The sequence below is a fragment of the Salarias fasciatus genome, chromosome 1 (assembly GCF_902148845.1).
Source record: "Salarias fasciatus chromosome 1, fSalaFa1.1, whole genome shotgun sequence".
Classification (NCBI taxonomy): Eukaryota; Metazoa; Chordata; class Actinopteri; order Blenniiformes; family Blenniidae; genus Salarias; species Salarias fasciatus.
This window is the reverse complement of record NC_043745.1, coordinates 33110867-33132460: the sequence shown is the minus strand read 5'-3', so window position 1 is coordinate 33132460 and position 21594 is coordinate 33110867. Positions and strand designations below refer to the sequence as shown.

General features: G+C 39.6%; 2 protein-coding genes across 3 annotated transcripts; one reads left to right on the top strand and one right to left on the bottom strand.

Annotated features, from left to right (window-relative positions):
- The first annotated feature begins 5440 nt into the window (after window positions 1-5440).
- On the top strand, window positions 5441-9129 carry LOC115387916 (uncharacterized). Its single transcript, XM_030090858.1, has 5 exons — window positions 5441-5497; window positions 5904-6022; window positions 7321-7498; window positions 7602-7834; window positions 8842-9129. Exons 2-5 carry the CDS (start codon window positions 5999-6001, stop codon window positions 9127-9129), a joined length of 723 nt encoding a protein of 240 aa, XP_029946718.1. The 5' UTR covers window positions 5441-5497; window positions 5904-5998.
- Window positions 9130-10294: 1165 nt separating this feature from the next.
- Window positions 10295-19897, bottom strand: LOC115392337 (lactadherin-like). Of its 2 annotated transcripts, none has more exons than XM_030096943.1 (10): window positions 19670-19897; window positions 16796-16921; window positions 16577-16708; window positions 14180-14293; window positions 13462-13643; window positions 13229-13384; window positions 12999-13143; window positions 12164-12348; window positions 11915-12070; window positions 10295-11151 (listed from the first exon to the last, which is right to left on the bottom strand). In XM_030096943.1, exons 1-10 carry the CDS (start codon window positions 19743-19745, stop codon window positions 11008-11010), a joined length of 1416 nt encoding a protein of 471 aa, XP_029952803.1. In that variant the 5' UTR covers window positions 19746-19897; the 3' UTR covers window positions 10295-11007. The 2 variants fall into 2 exon arrangements, with proteins under 2 accessions (XP_029952803.1, XP_029952795.1); XM_030096935.1 differs by having other exon boundaries at window positions 12164-12366; window positions 19670-19895.
- Window positions 19898-21594: the final 1697 nt, after the last annotated feature.

Sequence of the window (21594 nt, the reverse complement as noted above, 5' to 3'; positions counted from 1 at the left end):
GTCAATTTGTGCCTCGTCGTCGTTTTGCAACGTTGTGTTAGTTATATATCTTAGTATGTCATTTAGCATCTTTTAATAATTATTTTCTGCCCCGCTACCCACTCCTTCCCATCCACCCTTTTTGTGGTCATTTTGCATTTCACTGCTAGTGTTGTCTCTTTGTATTTTTATGATGATATTTGTCCATTTAGCAGTTATTGTGATTATTTACTTTTTATTCCATGATACAAACCTGCCTTCATTTTCAAATATTCTATATGTGTATTTTCTTTGCATATTTTTAAACAGGTCATTATTTCATTCTGATGAAGTGAATGCATATGTCATATTTAATATCTTTGTATCACATTTTTATGCCTTTATGGAGAAATTGTATTTAGTGAGATTATTTTGTACATTATCTAAAATAGAGTATCTCGAGACTTCTCCTGTCTAGGGAGTATAAATAGAATTCATGTGTGTATTTTTCGCAGTTAAGATTGTTTTGGTCTAAGTTTTCTACATGTTTCCATTTAGGAGTCAAAGTTTATTTTTGATATTTTTGTGTGCATGTAGTAAAACAATTTCGACCTTCAGAGCAGAGTAAAGTTTGTATTAATTTATGACTTTTGACATGGGTTTTGTGAAAATACCATCATTTTACATCATTTAATGTTTTTTTACTTTGTTTAAAGCACCTTGTGTTAGAATCTCACTGTTGTTGTATTTTAAAGTGCCTTGCTTCTCAGTGTGTGTCAGTCTATTTTGCACCTTTGAGGTTGTTTTGTCTTCTTCCATACTTTTGTGGCTCTTTGAAAATATTTAACATCTCTTTCTGGTCCTTTTGCAGCTCTGTGATGGTTTTTCTTTCATTTCCACAGAGTTTCTTGTGCTCTTAGTTCTGATCTATAATCTTTCCACCAAACATTTTAATCACTATGGCATCACCTTGGGTAAACTTAGGCTGGCTGGGCACTGGAGCCGATCTCAGACACACGAGGAGGGAGGATAAAGACAAGTGGCCATTTGATAGTAAATGCATTGGTAATCATGCATCCACATGATGAGCTTCTTCAGCTGTGACAACTAGATTATCAGAAAGAAGTCAGATGAATATCCTCTTAGAAGTTCTTGCCTCTTCAGTTGACTGCATGGGGTCTAATGACTACCATCACCTTGGAAATGTGACTGTTTGGCTGAAATGGTAACACATGGGCTTAATGATGTTTTTCATGGCAAAAAATCACATTTGACAGTAAAAGATTTTCTTTGAATGCAGACTTTTGTCAATGCCTGATGGGAATGGTTTGTGTTACAATCATACATTGTTTTGTTTGCTCTTATCTACAACTCCACGGTTAAAGAAAACAACCTCCTGTGATGGGACTGGTGAACACTTTCAGTCGTGTGATATTCAGGAGCAACTGACTCTTAAATTGGTGGAAATGGTCATGTATTTTATTAGAGGAGATAGAGGGACACACAATGCATATGACACAAGAAAAACATGTAAAAAAGTTTTGCCAAAACTCAAAATGAGTCCAAGGATTTAAGTCTAATGAATAAAATATAGTGGAATGTATTTTTGGAACAATGAGAGAAGGTGTAGTAGGTCTAGACCAGCAGCATAAACAGACACCAGTAAACAAGCTAGACATGAACGACACAGCTTTAAAAATAAGAGACAAATTCAACAAGATACAATCTGATCAGGTCAAACCAAAAATCAAGACATAAGATGGGATCAGAGACACATAAAGACGTATAAGAAAAGGACAGGCGCGTCAGAAAACACAGGTAACATGTGTCCAAATATAAAAAGCAATCAGGTGGTGACACTTCGTCAAAATTCACAACCTCAAAGTAATGTTGTAATTGGACCACATGTTGGTATGGTGTTGATACTCTCACCTTCCAGCATGAAAATCCCCGGTTTGATTCCCGGCTCAGGGGCCTTTCAGTGAGGAGTTCCATGTTTGTTCTGTATGTTTTGGTTTTCTGCAGTTTATTTCCACAATCCAAACACGAGTTGGAGGTTATCTCGTGACTGTAAGTAGGCTGTAGGTGTGAATGCATGTGTGTGACATTGTGCATATGTCTGTGTTTACAATTTAAATCAGTGGAGCAAGTGCAATGCCTTCCGTAGGAAGCAATTCCCCTGAACTTAGATGAAGTGGCGCAGAAAGTGGGCGGGCCTGCCATTTAAAAAAATAGAAATAAAAATGCAGAAATTGATCATGCGTTTCTGTGAATGCTGTTTTTAATTTACTGGTTTATTTACAGCCATTCTACACTTGCTGTATTATTGTCATATGTGTTAATACTGTTTGAACAATGTTTTCACCACATTTTTTTGGAGGTTTCCAACACGTCTGAACTTTGATTTGAATCTTGGCTTTCAAAAGCAACAACATGTAGTCTTTTAAACAATACCCCTGTCATTTTTAACAATTTTTGTCTGTATGTTCATTATTACTTCTTACGCTTCTTGGAAAGTAACTCGATCCAAACATTTCTTTCCAACTATTGAAGAATCCTCAACAAAATGATTAAGATTTTAAATAAATAAATAATATAAACCTCCCTTTGGATAATGTAATTCAACTTTTTAAAGGAATACCGCTAGCACAGCAAATTGCAAACACACCCCCAAATGTATAATAACAACACGAGGGTCTGTACATCACTGACCTTATCTAATCAGTGAAGATACTGCAGTTGAACTGTGACAGATACACATTACCTTCAGGGCAACTTCAGCTCTAATATCCTCTCGGCTGTTTCCAATCAATATTCATATTGCAGTCAAACGCTAAAAGAGCCATTTATTCCAAATTCACTCAAGCAATAAAGATGTGATTGTTGTCACGGACAACAGTTCATACTTGTGTCTGAATCAGAGGCACAAAATAAACTTCACACATTGCTGTGGTGTTTATTTCGCCAGCCTGCTGCTGACCTCTCGCTGTTTTGTTTAGAAACTCCCTGACCGACTCCATGACACAGTTTCCTGAGGTTGTACCAAAATGTTGCCTATGTTGGGGTGCACACCCTCAAGAACCTCAACTATGAAGAGGAAGTTGCCAAGTGGAATTCACTTTAGCTCTTCAGATTTCTATTCTGACTTTGACTCAGGTTCACTCTGCCAGTTTGGAGACGAAGGGTGGGATTTAATGGAAACTTTCTGGAGTCTGCAATTATGTAAAAAAGCTGTTCTGATATAATGTTACAGCAGAACTAGTGTCAATGAAATTTAAAAAAAAACCTCTTCTGCCTCAAATGGTAGCAACAGGCTAGTATCAGCTGGGATTTCAAGTTGAAATGTGATTTTCACTTACCCTGTCTTCTAGTTTTACTTCCTTTTGATAAAATATCAACACATCTGTAAAAATGTGACTTGTATAATCGTCACAAGTGTACCTAATCATGTTTTTCATGCAGCTATTCAGTAAAATCACACCAAGTCCTACACATCTCTCCTTATTTCCACTCTTATCTAACATGTATTTAATGTGCTTGTATCTGAAATTGTCTTTGTCAGGATGCCAGGCAGTTTACAGTTTAGCCTCCGATGTACTTTCATCTGTTCTGTGTGGAGTTTGCAAGTTCTCCCTGTGCAAGATTGTATTTTATTTCTTCTATTAAACCAAAAGTGAGCATTATAGGTGAACTCGTGTCTGTCTCTTTAATTGACTGGTTGTTTAAATGACCAGTGTGTGGCTCCAACGTGTAAATTGTTAATTTCCAAGGAAAACTCTCACATAAATGCATGGTTTTATTGACAGCAAGTGAGTATGAATTAGCATGAAAAGAAAGATTCACGCGATTCTGTGTATATGGTACATTCCCTTACAAACTCACTGACATGACAACATAAAAGCTCAAACTGATGCAAACTGATGCATCACGCAAAAGTAGCCTTGTCTGGCTTTCCATCCCATTTCTACACCCCAGGCTGGCCTTTCCATCCAACGTCAACAAAGGGCAGTATACACACTCAGGTTATCAGTCAATCACTGAGTGAATAACACTGCAGGATTGGCAGTCGGGGGGAGTTGGAGTGTATTCTCCACACGTGTGGAGTATGCACTTTTCTGCGGAAAGGCCTCCAAACAGACCCAAATAGGGGTCGTCGCAATTCTGCACATCAAGAACTTGACCCAGAAAAAAGCCTTTGATTGATGAAGTTTTCAAGTTATCTTTGGAGGTTTCTCCCAACTTTGAGGCTACTAGCCACAGGGCTGGAGAACGTGGATCTACACTTTTGTTCCAGCTGTTTTAATTTAGCAAAACAAACAATGGTCTCATTCTTTGCACTCAAATCCCGCTCAAATCACAAACAAGAACATTCACTGTGGCACTCTTTGTGTACATCATCAACAATAACAAAAATGGCAAATATATTCTCTTGAACTCTAGTAAAACTGTAAAAATGCCAATTATCTTTATTCGTTTTAGGATGTGTGTGTGGAGCACAATGAAAGCTGGTTCACAAAGGTGGAAAAACATGAACAAAAAAATAAGGTCTTCACTGATTGAAACTTGCCTTTAAATTCTTCTTCAAATGCAGCATCATTTACTGACAAAAGAAAAGAAAAGGGTCAGACTGTGAGAAGTTGAAAAATGACATAAATGCAGCTATTAAGGGGAAACTATGAAGGAAAAGTGTGATTTAATTGCCTCATCGATATCTAATTCATTTACTCATACAAATACAGTGTCACAATTGATGATAAGATCAGAGAAATTTATTTCTCTGAATTTCAGTCATTGTGACTCCATCAGGTTTCCCTATTCATCATTATTCTTCAACAAAAAGTCCCTGTTAATTCTTCCCTTCTGTTGTGCCAGTTAGTGAAATACACAGAAGTTATCAGAACTGAGACCTGCGGTGCTGAAACTCTGTCATTCCTAATTGGTTTTGCAGGGCAAATTTTAATGAATCCTCACATGAACCTAACAAGACTTGTGATAGTGATTATGCAGTACCACACATGTAAATGCCTCATAACCCTGAGACATACTGCGGGGTCAGTGAACATACGTCAGTAACTGTACACTGTGTGCTCCTTAGCCTTTCCACCCTTTCCACCCTCTCTCACTGTCCGAGCATCACCTTTCATCTCACATATAGGCTCCAGCATTACCACGCATTCTTCACATTTAATGTGATTGTCTTTCCTCACTTGTCAGATTTGATTTTCTGCATGACTGTTGCTTATACAGAATTCGGGAAACATCTCATTCAACCAGGCTCTATGATGCTAATATTGGATCAAGTTGAATTGAGGCGTGGGTCGCTTGCATAAGTGCTGGCCAGGAATCAAATCCTGTTCTTATGTTTTTCTACAGATCCTGCGGTTGTAATATAAGTAGTCTTTATTGCATCCTAGTACAAACTGCACATTTTGTTCTGCTTTGAATGAAAAGCGCTCAGATATCTGACTGCCCTCTGCTGGCTGGGATCGAACCAACGTTTCCCTCTTTGTTCACTGTTCTGGCTCCACTTCAACCGAATGTGAGTGGAATATTGCTGCCATGTGAGTTTTTATTTCAACCAGAGAAAACAGAGATACTTTACAGTACTCGTCAAAAATGACATTGGTTTGAATTAAAGTATAACTTTTTTTCATCTATGTTTGGTATTAAAGCACTTAAAGAACCCCTTTCAGTAAGTTATCTGTAGTGTGTTGCATAATGTTTGCTTCTGGATGGAGTTGTGGAGGCAGGTGTTTGCTTTATGTTAGTTTTTCGATGTTTTTATGGCTCGTTGTTGTTGTTTTGTGTCAGTCAGGACATTGATCATTTAGGTCACAGGGAAATACACATCAAACGCAGATATTGAATTCTTTAATTAGTATTTAGTGAATTCAAAAATTCTCTCCCACCTGTGTTGGTCTGTTTTTGATTGTTGACCGAAGAAGAAGAGGAAGAAGGAGGAGGAGGAGGAGGAGGAGAAGGAGAAGAAGATTCGGGAAGGTTCGGATAAATTCGGAGAAGCTCGGAGGAGGTGGTGAACATGGACGATGGTCAGCCGCAAAAAGTGAGCAAATTAATCTACGATTACTGTTTCTAATAGTTTACAATCACGATAGGTTTCACAGTTTCAGTGACATACGACGGAAAAGTCTCCTGCTTGCTTTTTATTGCAGTAGATTTTTCATAGCTAATGAGCCTCAGGTGGTCTTCATTGGTAATCACACAGGTCTGAACGAACATACAGTTTATTAACATAAAAACTATGCCTGCAATTAAATTTTGAATACAGAAGTTTTTGTTTAAATTTGTTTTATATGAACTCACTGATGATTGTCCGGATTACTGTCTTTATGTTTGTTTCTTACTTAATATAGCGATTTGTGATTTAATTCCATTTCATTTTTTTGGATATTTTTGTCTTAAATGTGCACCTTTTTCCAGAATGGATTTTGTTTAGACAACAAACTTCACTTCTGTGATATTTAAATGGCAAAGACAGAGGCTATTAGTTATTAAAAATGAATTTGCCTGAAAAGGTCAGGAAATCTATCACATTACTTACAGTTTAGTTGTTTTTAGACACCTACTTTTTTAATTTGTTCCCTAACAAAAATATACAAGATGTTTTAAAAGGACATATATTATTCTGGAGGTTATATAATCATTATAATACACATTGTTTACATCAGAGCACTGTACTGCACATCATGAAGACTTCCTGATTGTGTTGTCAGTCTATCACATGAGAGGAAGTTAACCACACACACTGTGCAAAAGGGAAAATAATTTTCCTAGGAGAACATGCAAACTCCACACAGAAAGCTTGATTTTTCACACAAACCCTTTATCCCAATGAAGTGTGTGATAAGCCCAGTGCCAGCTAAACAGATGTAATTTGCTGTGTATGTTCAAAATTCAGCAACTGAAGTATTAAAATAAACGCCAAAAGGAGAGCACATGTTACCACTATTATGCAGTTTCTCTAATGGCTATCTTATTTCTTGTATTGGTTTTAGAATTCTTTTATTTTCCTGCATCAGATTTCTGGCAGCTTTCTTGATTGAAGTGTTTTACCTTTTTGAACCAAGATGGTCATTCAGATTCCCCAGCTCCTTACTCTTTGCTATTCCTTAATAAAAGCAGAACAGAAGCATTTGATGATGTCCACTGAGCTCAAAATGGCTGGAACAGCCTTATATGTTAATGTAAAAAAAAAAAACCCTCAGATTTCACCTATATGTCTTTTTATGTAGCTTTTTAAAAATATATAGTAATTGTTGAATGTTTTTTGTATGTGTTGTCCTAATTTCTGTAAATGGTTCTGCCTTCCTCATTTAATTTTAATTTGTTTTTGTCTCCTAGATTCCTGTTTCTATCCAGAGGGGCTTCTCTATTCCACGTCTTCAAAAATGCCTCACTTGCTGTGGTGCTGTTAAATATCATTGCCCATTTTGTTTACCCAAAATATTCAAACCTGCCAAACGAAGCAAAGTGAAGGAGCATTTGGAATATCATCTAAAGCAAGCCTTTTACATCGGAGGTACTGGTTTTATTCATGTTTCACAATTACAAGTTTTGCGTTTTGTAATCGAAAAGTTTCAGCCGAACGATGCTCACCATTGCATTTTGCCCTCATATTACAGAGTACACAATCCACCGATGTGGACTTGAGTGTCGAGCACAGCCTCATTACCACTGTCTGTACTGCAGCAACATGATGACGACCAAGGTTAATTTAACCAATCACATACCGATGTGCATCCAGGCCCAGCAGAAGAGAGGCCGGAGGTCACTGAAGTCAGCTTTAAGGCAGCGGCGCCAGACCAGCGGAGGGAGTCCTGGACAGGGCGACGCGCCTTCAGATGACTTCCTAAGAGTGAGTTCAGACAACAGTGCACCAATCTTTTGTTTGTTGGTGCGAACAAAAGAGCGTTGCAGCAACGTTCCACCATTTAATCGTTGAGATGTCAAACAAAGTCTTTATTTATGACAGTCTCATCCTGATGGAGACACCACTCTGCATCTGAAGACACTTCCAGTTGAAATGGACTGTTATCAGAGTCCTGAAGAGCACAATAACAACCACTTTCATTTGAACTATTCTAACAGGAGCAGGACTGGGTCTCCAGCTTTGACACAGGGAAAAGCAGAATTTGTGTTGTAATCTGCAGCTGATGAAATTTGTATGTTGAACACCGTCAGCTCCCATTATTTCTTTGTATTGACAACTTCACCCACATTTTAGGTGCTATTGTAGAAGTCAAATATTATTCATTCGATTTACTATAATCAGTCTTATGGCACCCGACTCACAGATGGATCAACATTCCTTTTTGTCCCGTAATGGGGGAATTTAGATTTGTTTGTCTGTAATCCTTGTAAATTCTTGTTTTTTATGTTGATGAATGTGTTGAGAAAAACTGTTTATCTTCAGTCCAAAATGGCAAGTTGTGGATATAAACTTTACTGCTTGGTTTTCCATGCAGTGTTGTTACCCTGCAGAGAGAAAATGCAGCTGCACAGACAGGAATTCATCCTGTGGTGGTTGATTCTGTCAGTTATTCTAAACTGTGATAGCAACTTCAAATTAGTTACCACGTATTGTCTTGTGACCTTTTTTCGAGTAATTTCTCAAAGCAACAGTTTGCATGTGATAAACAGTCACGCAAAATTCTGTCACAAGGTGCTCTAGATTTTATCACAGTGAAATTCAATCACATTTTTAAAGAAGTTTCACAGCTGGTGTATTCACATCAAAGTAGAAGAATATTTATTAGAAATGTTGAAATGCAGATAACTGGTAACTTGTGTGAGTCAGACGTCTTCAGTCACATCTCAGGGATTTTTCGATGTGCTTTTTGAAATGTGTGTCTATTCTCACAGGAACGTGAAGAAGACAGTGATGAAATGATCGTCCACTCAGATTCTCAGGACAGAAGAAGCCGAGAGGGGAGAAGTGGTCAGTCTGAGCTTCCTCTCGTCTGCAGCTCAAATCAGACCGAAGCTGCTAAACGTCACCAAACTGTACAAACCGACTTAGACAAACCACAAGACTGTGACGAGTACTACTTCATGACTCTGGTGAAGATGTTCAAGAAACTATCTCCACATAAGAAGACGGGCATCAGGATGACCATCGAACGGCTGCTCTTTGAAGCTACGTTTCAGTAGAAGGTTTGTCTCTCAGAGAGGGATTCTTTTTCCTTTTTTTGGAAGAAGCAGCACTTGTACTTTGGTATGAATCAGAAGTGACTCATTTATGACTCTTAGTTGTTTTTTAATGGAAAAAAGTTGAATTTGTCTTCAGCAATGTCTGTACATGTGCTGCTGTTGGTCAGAAAACTTGTTTTTACGGTTTTTTTTCTGGAGTTTAACCCACAAAATTTTGAAATATGGACTAATTCTTTCATTAAACATTTCAAATATGACATGAAAATGGAAATTAAGATACCTTTGTTTGTAAAATAAAGAAACTTTAAGTTAATCTTCAGTTTTGTGTTGATTTTTTTTTTAAATTGGTAATATTACCACCATGTTTTACCTTTAATCTCCAGTTTATTAAATTACACTTGTGAAACATTCCTCAGTCATTGCTCCTGTTTGCCTCAGCTGGAATCAGCAGTTTTTCATTGGAATTAAAGATCAGCTGGTAATAGTAATAAACATTTTCAAAACATTTTCACTCTTTTCTTTAGCATCCTACTTTACAGTGAAGTACATTCAAGTAAAATAAGGTACATTTTTACACACACTTTGTTTTCTCAGCACATGTAAATTCGAACAGAATATTTTTCCTCTTAAGAAATCAACGTATAGAATACTGTAGATGAATGCAGATTCAAAATTTCAATAATAAAGCAAATACATTGTGGGACAAGTCAACGTTGACCTGTAACATTCATGTAGGACAGTCGTGTGAATTGTTCTTACGTGTCATTTAATTATGTAACTGAATAGGTAGTAGGAATACTTCTGGACTTCTGTAGAAGTACAGATAAACTGACATTACAGTAGATTAGCAATGCGGCGTGTCGTGTTCTGACATCGCCGCCAGAGGGTGCTGTTGCAGCGTTAACCAGTCCAGGCCTTTCTCTAAGATAAATATAAAAAATGTTTGCTAAAAAGTGTGAGCAAACTGAAACTGCTCAATAGGTGCATCAGCCAGTGTGATAATGTTGCCTTTTTTAAAACTTCATATTTTGATTATATCAATTGTTTTTGCACATTTTTTATATATTGAGGCGACACAACTGCCTAACAAATTGCAGATATTAACTAATAGTGGTGTTGTGGTAAACACTGGAGAGGATACAGACAAACACCCTGACACAGATTAATTTAATGGTTTATTATCGCAGTACAAGATAAGGGATTAATTAAAAAAACAAAAGCAAATGTAAAACAGTGTGTATTTTCTGCACAAATTTCTAAACATTTCACATGTGTAAAAAGAATTAAAGAGTCCTCAAAGTAGATCCAAGAATGAAGAAGAAAAAGTGTAAAAAAAAAAAAAAAAAAAAAAATCTAAATGGGTGTATTTTATTGAACTGAGTCAGTGGGTTTTAAACTGAAAGTTGACAAACTCAGTGACAAACTTTATCCATACAGACAGCCGGAAGTATCAAAATATGGCATGTATTGCACAAGCCCTGAATCATGATGCCAGTTTGAGAGAGTGCTTGGCCGAATGAAACAGAGGTTAGGAAACAGTGTTAAAACAACATGAAAGATTGGGACTGATAAATACAGACAAGAACATCTGTGTAATGTTTATTGATTAAAAGCTACTAAAAGTGTGGGTCCTGAATGGTGGAGTCTGTGCAATGAAAAGCTGCAATGTCAAACAAATGTATTAACAAAGACATAGAAAAAAATACTAGTCAGAAAGTGCTACTAGTGTTAAAGTCCAGGATCTTCAGGAATTCAAAGCATCTCCGTGGAGGTGAAAAGCGACTCTGTTCAGGACCCGCTCCAAATGCCCGTCTGAGGAGGAGGAGGAGGAGCGGGTGAACCAGGGTGAAGCACAGACAGATGATCTCTGGTGTGTTTCTAGTCATCGCAGCCCAGCAGCTCCATGCGCAGAGTGATGCGCTCGTGCCACTCCCAGGGGAGCACTCGCACGTATCGGGCGAAGAACGGCGGCTCAAACACGTTCTTCTTATGTGCGTTGTTGTCAATGTTTCCTTGGAAAAGCTGAAAGTGAAGAAAAAAGTTCTATTTAAAGTCTGATATTTAACTTATCGGACTCTAAATCACTTTTTATACAATAAAAACAACAATTCAACTGATTAAAGCTTTTATTTCCTCTTGACACAAGTAAGCTGTGACTAAGTAACCAGAGAGTGAATACATTAACCAATTATTAATAAACTCCAGATTTGAATGTTACACATTATAGAGAGCAAACTTCATCTCACAATTGAATATGCAAATATCCTATTTTTTGTAAATGCCTTAAAAAAATAAACTAAAAAACTTAAATTTCATTGAAAATCATATAAATCAGTGTGGGATTTGTGAGATCAACAAAGCTGAGATGGCAATATTTGTTAAATTTGGTGAAGGGAGGGTAAGTTGAAAGCAGTTTTCAATTTTTGAGAAATGTCTGTTTAAACTAGAATAATATGCAATGCAATGCTTTCAAATCAAAACCATGAAAAATGTGAAAATTATGTAAAAATGTAAAAATGAAAGCTATAAATTCTGAATATCAGGAGTTATTAACCTTTTCAAAACAAAGATACATCAAGAGTGAATGATAATATAAAAAATAATTCACTTTGTCTGGTTTACTGCAGATGGCAATATGCAGAGTTTTTTCATATGCTGTGATCTACAGCTGTCTTACACAGTATAACCACACAATTTGTGGTTTTTTGACTAATGTTCTGGTGTAGGTACTTTAATCACTGTGGATAAAATTGTGTGTGAACAAGAAACCTTCCAGGTGTCTTACCTGGTCGTTGCCGGTCTTCTCGTCCTTCACTGTACTCCACAACTCTCCGTCATTACTGTAAGCAACTTTAAACACTGAAACAAACTGCACAACCCCAAAGTCCTTCGCCCCCTGGGTAATGATGCCAGTGAGTCGCTTCGTCTTCTCTAAGTCAACCTGGTGAAAATGCAAAGTAAACGGTCAGTTTCTGCAGCATCAGCTGGGTTTTTGGCCATTTTGACACAGTTCGAGCGCAAAGCCCTGCCTCACCTGGATCCACTCGGAGCGGTTGTTGTGTGCGGGGGACCAGGCGTTTGTCTTTCCCGCCTTATCCAGTCGGGCGAACTGAGGGTGCCACGTGAACGTGTCAATGCCCCACGTGCGGTAAGTGCTAGAGGCTGAGAGCTGCGCGTCCGAGATGAGCCGAGACTTCATCCCCAGGGGCTCAGAGCAACCTGCCGTGTTTGAATACACTGTGAACCCGACGCAGGTGGAGGGAGGAACAAGCAGGGCAAGGGAAAGAGGAAGAGCAGACGAGAGGAGAAGAAAAACAGATGATTACACCCAAAGACAAGAGGAATCAATCTGACTCAAAATTTAAAGACAGTGGCTGAGATTCACAGAGACAAATGATCATAATTAATAATTAAAACCCCACAAGTGACCCAGCGGAAACAAGGAGGAAGAGGCGCAGAGAGCAGAGGAGAGCTGCAAATTAAGCTGTGTGTATGGACACTGTCTCTCTGGGAAAGTTTTACTTGTTTACTTGGTGTGTGAGTAGTGGGACCAGCTGGACGTACTGCTGCTGCACACACAGCGCTGTTTATATATTCGCAAGGTGGCCTTACCACAGCTTGACTTCGTGCAGTTAAAATAAAGTCTTTCACTATAATTTTGCCTTTCAGCAAGACCTCACAAAGAAGACATCAACAAGAAGTGGAACAAAAGGAAGAACAAAAGTCCTTCTTTTTCCCACCGCAGGGATTCAGGCTCAGAATAGGAAGTTTACTGAGGTCGGAGCTGGATTATGTCAGTTTTCCTGATTTTGCTGTGATGGTGAAAACCACACTGGATGTTTTCTATTTGTATTTCTATTTGTGTTTACCGTTGAGCTCACAGCCCACCAGCTCCATGCGCAGCGTGCAGGCTTTGCGGCACACCACGGGGATGATGCGGATGTACTGGGCAATGATGGGAGGGTCAAAGAGGTTCGTCTTCGTGCTGTCGTTATCTGCATTTCCCACAAACACCTGCAACAAACCAAAAGGAAGTGAGTCGAGTAAAGAAAGGATAGCTTTTAGACAATAATCGCGGTGTTCAGATGTAAAGTCTCACCTTGTCCCTGCGTTGGCCGTCTGCTTTGTAAGTGACGTAATTGTTTCCATCGAAGCTGCTGGCCACCTTGAAGGCCTTGATATACTCAGCCGTGCCCATGCGACTGGCGCCCTGAGTGATGATGCCGGTCAGACGCATCTTCTTCTGCATGTTGATCTGTGAAAACAGGAGTCAGTCAGTGCGAATGCTGCCGGCGGCCGTCCTCCTGATCTGAAAGGCTTTTCCTCTCTGACCTCGATCCAGGGGTTCCTGTCGTGGGTGGCGGACGTCCAGGCGTTCACCACACCTTGATTGTTGAGTCGAGCCAGCTCAGGGCCCCAGCGCTGAAGTCCCATAATGCCGTAGTGCACCGAGGAGGCGGAAATCTGTGACTCCACGATGGCTCCTCCCTCCATCCCCAGCAGAGAAATGCAGCCTGAGGTTTATGGAAGAGGGTCTGGAGTCAATGACTGTCTTTTAACCCAACATTATTTACACTATTTACATCGATAAGGTTGAAAAAGTGGCATCACTCTGCTGTAGCTTTTTAAAAACTATTACTTTATCCCATGTTTTGATGAATGCCAATGCATTTTGCAGACTTGGATCTGCCAGAAGTTAAAGATATGATACATGAAGCTGTGAAGAGAAAATCAAAGGATATTGTGCTAGCACAAGCTATATGATCACAAATAAACTAGCAACATGTCTTTCATTGGCTGCAGCAACCAATGACCCAGAACAGGACAAAAATATATTCTTTTTTGGGAACATTCTCACCATTCCTGGTCCTGAAATTCAAGCATTCTCTTTTATAATGTATTCGGTTGGAGAAGTTCTGGTTCGGGCTCAATAGCACTTCTACACCTCTTTCCTATGTAAGTATGCTGTGATATAGTGCGCTTTGATTGCAGCGAGGTGTACACTGTATCCGAGATAGACGTGTGTTGACATGGCAGCCGGGGAACATACGTAGCTGGCACTGCTTGCCGACATATGGTGAAGGACACTGGCAGGCGTAGTCTCCGTCAAGGTCTCGACAGCTCCCTCCGTTCTTACAGGGCTGTTTGGCACAGTCATTCTCGTCTGAAAAATACAACAGATTCTCATTTTCGAGTTCTCGAACTACCTTCAAACAAGTATTAGTACAAAATTAAACAGAAAAAAAAGGTAGATCATGGATGTCTTTGTGTACATCTGCCCAGGGACAGCCTATAAGAGGATTCTGAGGCATGAATGAATACTTAGTGGTCATTTCTCTTCAATCTAATACAGTGACAGAAGCCCCACAAAGCAAAACAACGAGGAATGGGGTGAGTTTTGTTTTGTGATGTGACTCAGACTTGAGAGGTAGAGTCACAGACAAATAATGTGTTTAGGCACCTCAGAAAATCACTGATCCACATAGGATGAACATACAAGTGAGGAATCCATCCATCCGTCCATCCATGGTAATTACAGATTTGATATGTGCAGAGTCAGACCTTATTTTGTTAAACACTCTATCCTCTTCCTTCAGGTTTACTGACACAGTTTCATGTGCTGTCTACTGCTCTCCACAAGGTGGCGTGCTTACACAGCATGTCCAGATGTTTATTATTAGTTTGATGAATGCAATGTTTTTTTTTTTTTGTTTTGTTTTTTTTTTTTGTACTGGAAGCATGCTATGATGATTCATTATGTACATGTCTTTAATTTGCTGGTAATAAATTGCTTTCAATGAATGTTCTTCATCTTTTTTTAATCTACTCTGTTGTAAATGCAGCTTCACGTGTTTCTCTTCCACAATCAGGGAGTCACAGGAAATGTGTCAAATGATGCATTAAATTAAATCAAATTTTTACTGGCTTTAATGGGAATTTGCAGCTGATGACCACCTAGATAAAGCCAAACATTATAAGTAAACTATACTAAAGGAATATTTAAATAGACAGTAAATTTTAACCCAAACTTAAAAGAATATAAGCACTCAATAAAGAGTAGCTATGTAACTGCAAACTGCCCTGGTATATGCAGAACAGCATGCATGTCCTTTTCCACCTCTCTGACGGACTGCTAAAGAAACTTCAGAACTAAAGCAGATGACAGGTTGACGTAATGTCTCACTGGTCTGTTTGGTTCTTGTTCCCGTTAATGCTAAGAGGATTGTTACAACTTAGAAACAAATGCTTGTATGTCTGAGACAACACCAGAAAAGCCCAGTGAATAATGCTGAGAAACAAACGGTCTAAACAAGAGAGGGAGCTTGAAACGGTCTCACTTTTTTGGTTCCTCAGATGCAGCGTGCAGACACGGCCTGCACTAAACACTTCAAATTCTCTAACCATCCATAGTAATCTTGCATGAATCATGCAGATAGAGAAAGCAGTATGTGAAGCTTACTTTGCTCATTTCAGCTGATGTTTTCACATTAAACATTCATTTTACAGGACAGCCTACATTCTGCTGAAGTATCTTTGCACCAGTTCGCCGGTGTTCAAACTTAGACACTGCTTGGGAGATGACGGACAAACTGTGCAAACACTACAATTGGTGGTCGGACTGTCGACTTTAAGAGGGTGAGCTGGTCATTCTCGAAAAATGCCTCTTCCACGCTTTGTCGTCAAAGGGGGAATTTTTCTTTCAGCACTCACAGACACAAATAAGCTTTAAGTGTTTTGGTGCAAAATGGAAGATTCACGGCTCAGTGCATTTTGGTATGAATGCTTCGTGAGATGCACAAAAGTTTCATTTACATTTTTTTTTCTCTTTCAGTGTTAAAGGAATTATTTTGCAGTAATCCTAAAGTTGAAAGTGACATTCACCATGGGACTGAGTCAAACTGCAGCACAGATAGCTGCAGTGTTGAAGCCATGTGAAGAGTGTCTGCATGCTAAGAGACTTGGAGAGATCTTTTACTAATTAGCCAAACTGAATAACCGCGGCGCCCTCTGAATGAGTCCCTTTCATGAGTCTGCTGAGCGGGCTACACATCTCTTTCACCATTGGTGTTGTGACAGGATGGAAAATGTCCTCCTCAGTTCAAGTCCACATAGGGAATACAACCAGAAGTAGGGCCTGCTGCTATTTGTACCAAAAACCCAGCACTCCGAGAGGGACTTTCTTGATTTTCTCACATTCCCCGTTCTTTTATTTTAACCCTTTTGCTTTAGATTCCATGAACTGTTTTGATACTTTGCCAGAAAACTCCCTTGAATGCATAATCCTTCATGTCAACACTTGCTGTTTAAAAGCTTTTGTAATTCATTAAATAAAGACCCAGATATCCTCTGAGGATGCAGTCGTGAATGTAAAGTGTGTAGTTTTACAAATACACAAAGGAAAATTGGGGCCACCTAGGGACGGGAGTCTGAGCCAGAAATAACTTACTGATCTGACAGTGCATCCCCTCGAAGCCCGGCTGGCACCTGCAGATGTACTCATTGAAAACGTCTCCCCGTCTGGTCGGAGAGATGACCTCGCAGGACCCGTCATTCTTACAGGGGTTAGGATTGCAGGGTCCTGGGCGACAGAAGGAGCGGGATTAGTCTTGCGGTTCATGATTAGCCACTTGCTTTTCCTGCGAGGTTATTCCTTTTTCAGCTCTACCTATCTCCGTCAGGTTGCAGGTGTCTCCGCCGAAGCCGTCTGCACAGATGCAGATGAAGGGATCCTCTCCGACGCCCGTCACACACGTTCCTCCATTGTGGCAAAGGTTGACTTTACAGTATTCACCTGAAAGACGGAGACAGAGACACAAAGTGTAAACCATTATTAAAGTGATGCTTTATCCATCCCCCACATTGTGATCACTCTCTGCGGCTGAATTGGTTGTGGTAGTACATGTTATTGCAAACAAAAAAAAAGTCCAAATGACAGATTCAGGTCACAATTGATTCACATTCAGACTATCAAACTGTGAATTCTGTAATGTTTACATTAGTGATCATTAATACAAGTAAACTGATGTTTCAGTGATCTTCTTATTTATTGGTTTTGTTGTAAATGTCATCCGAAGCTGCTGTCTACAGCAGCGCCGTCACTATTTTGCCTCATTTATACTGAAATACCTCGGATTCTGCCTCGGCCTGCCACAAAGAAACTGATGTCAAATATATTACAGGTCAGGAACGTCTGTCCTCTCTGTCATTTTATTGAATTCAGGAACATTAAAAGATATATCAGCAAACAGGAGGAGTACGTCCTGTACAGGAACCAGTCCATCACAGGTCAGACAGAGAGATAGGTAATCACACACACCCACATTCACATGTATGTGATAACCAAATTGTTTTATGGCCTGGGGGAAGAAACGGGAATACCTGGAGGAAACCCATGAACACACAGTGAGAAAGTCTTGACCCAGACTCAAAGCTAGACTTCATATTTTACAGAATACCAGTCTAGCAGCACAGTGGGGTGTTATGCTGTGCAGTGTTATTGGCTCTCCTCTTTATAATTTTCTTATTATCAGAATCTCAAATGACAGTATAAAAAGACACATCTCCATCTGTTTTCTGTCTGTTTCTGATATCAGCAGTCGAACACCAGAGAGGCCCGGAGAACTGAGTCACAGATCCAGACTGGATCAAGTAAAACCTCTGCCAGAGGCCTCGAGCGGGATCAGTGAATGGCAGATCTATGAGTCATGAGAGCTAAAGCTGACAAAATGAACAAACCTTTAACTCACAGTGTTTGTTTTCTCTTTCCTTTGAGTCATCCGTTGCCACGTCAGAGTAGGCGAAGCTGTTCTGTTTTTGACTGGCACTGAACTAAACAATAAAATCTCAGTAGAATCTTAGGAATACTGGAGAGTGTGTCCAAGCCACGTGGAGAGATGTGTGAAAAGCTACCGTATGTGATTACTTTGCAGATTCTCACACTAACACATTTCAGCCTGGCAGACTGGCTATGCCACTGACATGACATGTTTCAGCATGAGGACAGATCTGAGCACAGCCACTGCGTTGGGTCATGGGGTCATTTCTGCAGTGGGACATTTCAGTCAGCAGGTTTTCACATGAATTAATTACCATGTCTACAGGAAATATTGACAGGGAAATGAAAATAACGTGCTAGAAATGAGTCTGTGTGAATTAAATACTGTTTCCTGTTGCTTGGATCCTGAGTGTCGATATCAGGAAATCAAATGACTCTGTTATAAAAGCTGGAAAAAAATCTTGAAACAGCCTTAAAACATCTTTATGAAGCCAACACTGACAGCAGAGTGTGTTTATGTGCAGGATTAAGGGCTTGCAGGATTAGCCGGTTTGCTCAGAGGGATGCAGCTCTTTCAGGAATGAGCAGTTACACAACATGACAGTGCAACAGCTCACAAGAGGCTCAGGACGCCAGCCCACCTGATTCAACAGGTGGGCAGTGAGCAAAGCAACATGTCCTGCATGTACTCAAACATCACGGCAGCAGATGAACAGCACGCAACGTGAAGCAGTCCCGAGTTCACCTGAGTCCTCTGGGTTGGCAACAGGTTTGCAGGTTGAGTTAAAGTTAGGTGGGGGGACAGCTGGCTCAGGTTGGCTGCAGACAGGAGCACATATGGTGTTGTTTTCCACTCAGTCTGCACCATCGCTCTGCGTGACGGGAAAGCTGCCCAACGGGGACAATGATGCATTGACATGCAAAGTTGAGAAGACAATATCACCAAAGCTGGAAGAGTTGGTGATGTGTCATCTTATTTTCAAGTGTGTCTGCAAATGTGATTACATTTTACTCAGTTCTGTAGATGGTGCATGAGAAAAACAAACAAGAACTACTCACTGCTGCTTTTTTACTGGCTTTATGAACACTGTGACTAATAACAGAGGCTCACATGTAATAACAGAGTAGCCTCAAATGTAATCACATCCTGCCAGGAAAATAAAAGCTGCATCTATAAATATTCTTCTCAGACCAAAGGACAAAAGATGTTATCTATTTCCTCATTTTTGTTATTTTCCTTTAAATGCGTCAGATCCCAGGATGTCCACTGAAATATACAATAGGATTAAGTAGTGCAACTCAGATGAGTAAAAAGAGATTGTTGTGGACACTACAGAGGGCAATGTTGTGGGAGGATGTGGACATGTTTACAGTCAATTCTTATGAATGATGGCTTATGTTTCCACTTAAAGACATCATTAACGACAGCAACACACATTTGAGAGCATCAAATCAAATCCAACAGCGATACTGGCAAACATTGATTCAATATCTGAATTAATAGGTATGCAAAGTCTAACCATTTTGAATGCAAGGCTTGTTGCACAATTCATTGAATCAGAAGGAGGAGAAAAAGGCAGGAGAGTCAGCTGCCAAAAGCATAAAAGAAAATGAAACTAGGTGTGAGTTCCAAAGTCCATTTGTGGATTAAATGAATGGAGTCAGATGTTAGAAGTAGAAATCGGTTAAACAAAACTTCACATTCAATTTGATGAGTGTGATCATAAGATTCAATGCGTGAAGCTGGTTTAAAAAGACACTTACCTTCCACTGAATACAGGCAGAGCAGAAGAGCGAACGTCCCGAGGCACGCTGTAAATACATTTCCCAGTCGTTTCATATTTGTTTATGTTTTTGTTTGTTCCCGCTGGTTTGTTGTTCTCTGAGCGACTCGCTGATGCTGCCTTTGCGCACCGTCGGAATTATTAGAACTGTGTGACTGAGACGCAGGCGGAGTGTCTTGTGATGAATAAAGAACCGGAGTTTTTCGGTAATGCCCGGGTTACCGAAATGTGACGCTGTCTGAGGAGGCGGAGACACCGGAGGGAAGGGAAGAGGAGGTCTGCCTGCCGCATGTTAATTCACGGCAGCCTGTTGTGGAATTACAGCGTTAATTCTCTGTGAATAGACTCCCTATTGAACTCCAGTTTGAAGTGCTGAGAAAATTAGTCAAAACAAAGTCTTCATCTGGTAATTTAATTGAGTTATCATATGATATATCATATTCAGAACTTTTTCTATCTGAGTGAAACAAATTTCCCTCAATATTTTATTTACATATATATCTTATATTTTAATTTTGAAACAAAGTGTTCATTTGCCAGGTGTTACAAAACCTAAAGTCAAAGTAATCAATTAAAAAGACAATTTAATGATTATTCCACCTCATAATTTATAAACAATTTGCATCACGAAATGACACATTCTGTGAAGCGCATTGAAAGCTTCACTGTTGCTTGGACTAAAAGGAGAGGTGGAGATTTGAATAAACCCCACGGATTATTGACGGATTATTATCCACCTTTATGCAAGGTGAAAACCAACATGCATGTAACTCAGATTAAACACTTATAAAAGTATCAATGTTATTTAAAATGTCTTAGTGCTTTGGTAATGCTGATTAGCCACTTTATTTAACTGCAACATTTAATTTCGAGGAGAAACGTGATAAAGTGAGTGATTAAGCAAAGCAGGGGCTTTAAAGTAATCCGCGTGGGAAAACTTTTTTCTTCAGGCCGTTGCCAGTTATTGGGGTACAGGGCGGTCACAGTGCACTGTGCAGAGCACTTTAGCTTTCAGGCAACCATTTTCTATGGTGAACGGCACAAACTGGCCAAACTAACCAACACAGAACACACCATTCACTAGCCTGGTTAAAGCCTAAAAACAAGAGAGATAAACATAAACTGTGCTACTGTAATCAGAGGTATGGCTTCCCACAACACATTTCTCTGGAAACTATTCTGGTCATTTCAGTGTGCTAGGTGGAGTTAGCATTTTGCCTCACAGTAGAAATATTCGAGGTTCAAGTTCGGATCTGTGGGGTTTTATCTGTGGAGTTTGTATGTTCTCCCATGGTGTGCATGGGTTTTATCAAAATATTCCTGTTTCATCCCATGGTCCAAAGACGTGCAATTAAGCCTGACCAGTGTCTGTAACATTGCTTGTTGGTGTGAATGTGAGTGTGTTTAACGGTCTGTCTGTCCAGGTATGCCATGCCTTCCCGTTTGTCAGCGTGGATTGCTTCCAGCACCCCAAGAACCTGTCATAAAAGATGGATAGACAACATTTCAGTTTGAGTCTTTTCTTATTTTGTAATAGTTATTCTGTTATATTATACACATTGACTGTTAAATTTCTTGTATTTTGACTTGATTATTATCAGTTTGTTCATTTTCTATAGCTTTGCTTTTGTTTATATTTCTTTGTGCTACACTTTGCATCCCCTTGTGATTCTTTAACATCTCTTTGTATTCACTCCACATGGCTGTTTGGTTATTTGAGTTCTTGTTTTGGAGAACAGCTGTTGTCTCTGTGCATGATCATCCTCTAATTCTAAGTTTGATGGTCATCTGCTCCTGTCCATGTGGTGAAGTCTTCTTAGGTAAGATACTAAACTCCAACTTTGAGGTCAAGCACATCATTCTCGGTCTCTCTCTCTCTCTCTCTCTCTCTCTCTCTCTCTCTCT

What these genes read in the sequence shown, in the direction of transcription:
- LOC115387916 (XM_030090858.1), top strand. Translation starts at nt 5,999, where the DNA reads ATGGACGATGGTCAGCCGCAAAAA. An exon ending in ACGATGGTCAGCCGCAAAAA is followed by an intron (nt 6,023 to 7,320) that starts GTGAGCAAATTA and finishes TTTGTCTCCTAG; the next exon opens with ATTCCTGTTTCTATCCAGAG. An exon ending in CTTCAGATGACTTCCTAAGA is followed by an intron (nt 7,835 to 8,841) that starts GTGAGTTCAGAC and finishes CTATTCTCACAG; the next exon opens with GAACGTGAAGAAGACAGTGA.
- LOC115392337 (XM_030096935.1), bottom strand. Translation starts at nt 19,745, where the DNA reads ATGAAACGACTGGGAAATGTATTTACAGCGTGCCTCGGGACGTTCGCT. An exon ending in ACAGGAACCCCTGGATCGAG is followed by an intron (nt 13,385 to 13,461) that starts GTCAGAGAGGAA and finishes CTGTTTTCACAG; the next exon opens with ATCAACATGCAGAAGAAGAT. An exon ending in AGAAGACCGGCAACGACCAG is followed by an intron (nt 11,152 to 11,914) that starts GTAAGACACCTG and finishes CTTCACTTTCAG; the next exon opens with CTTTTCCAAGGAAACATTGA.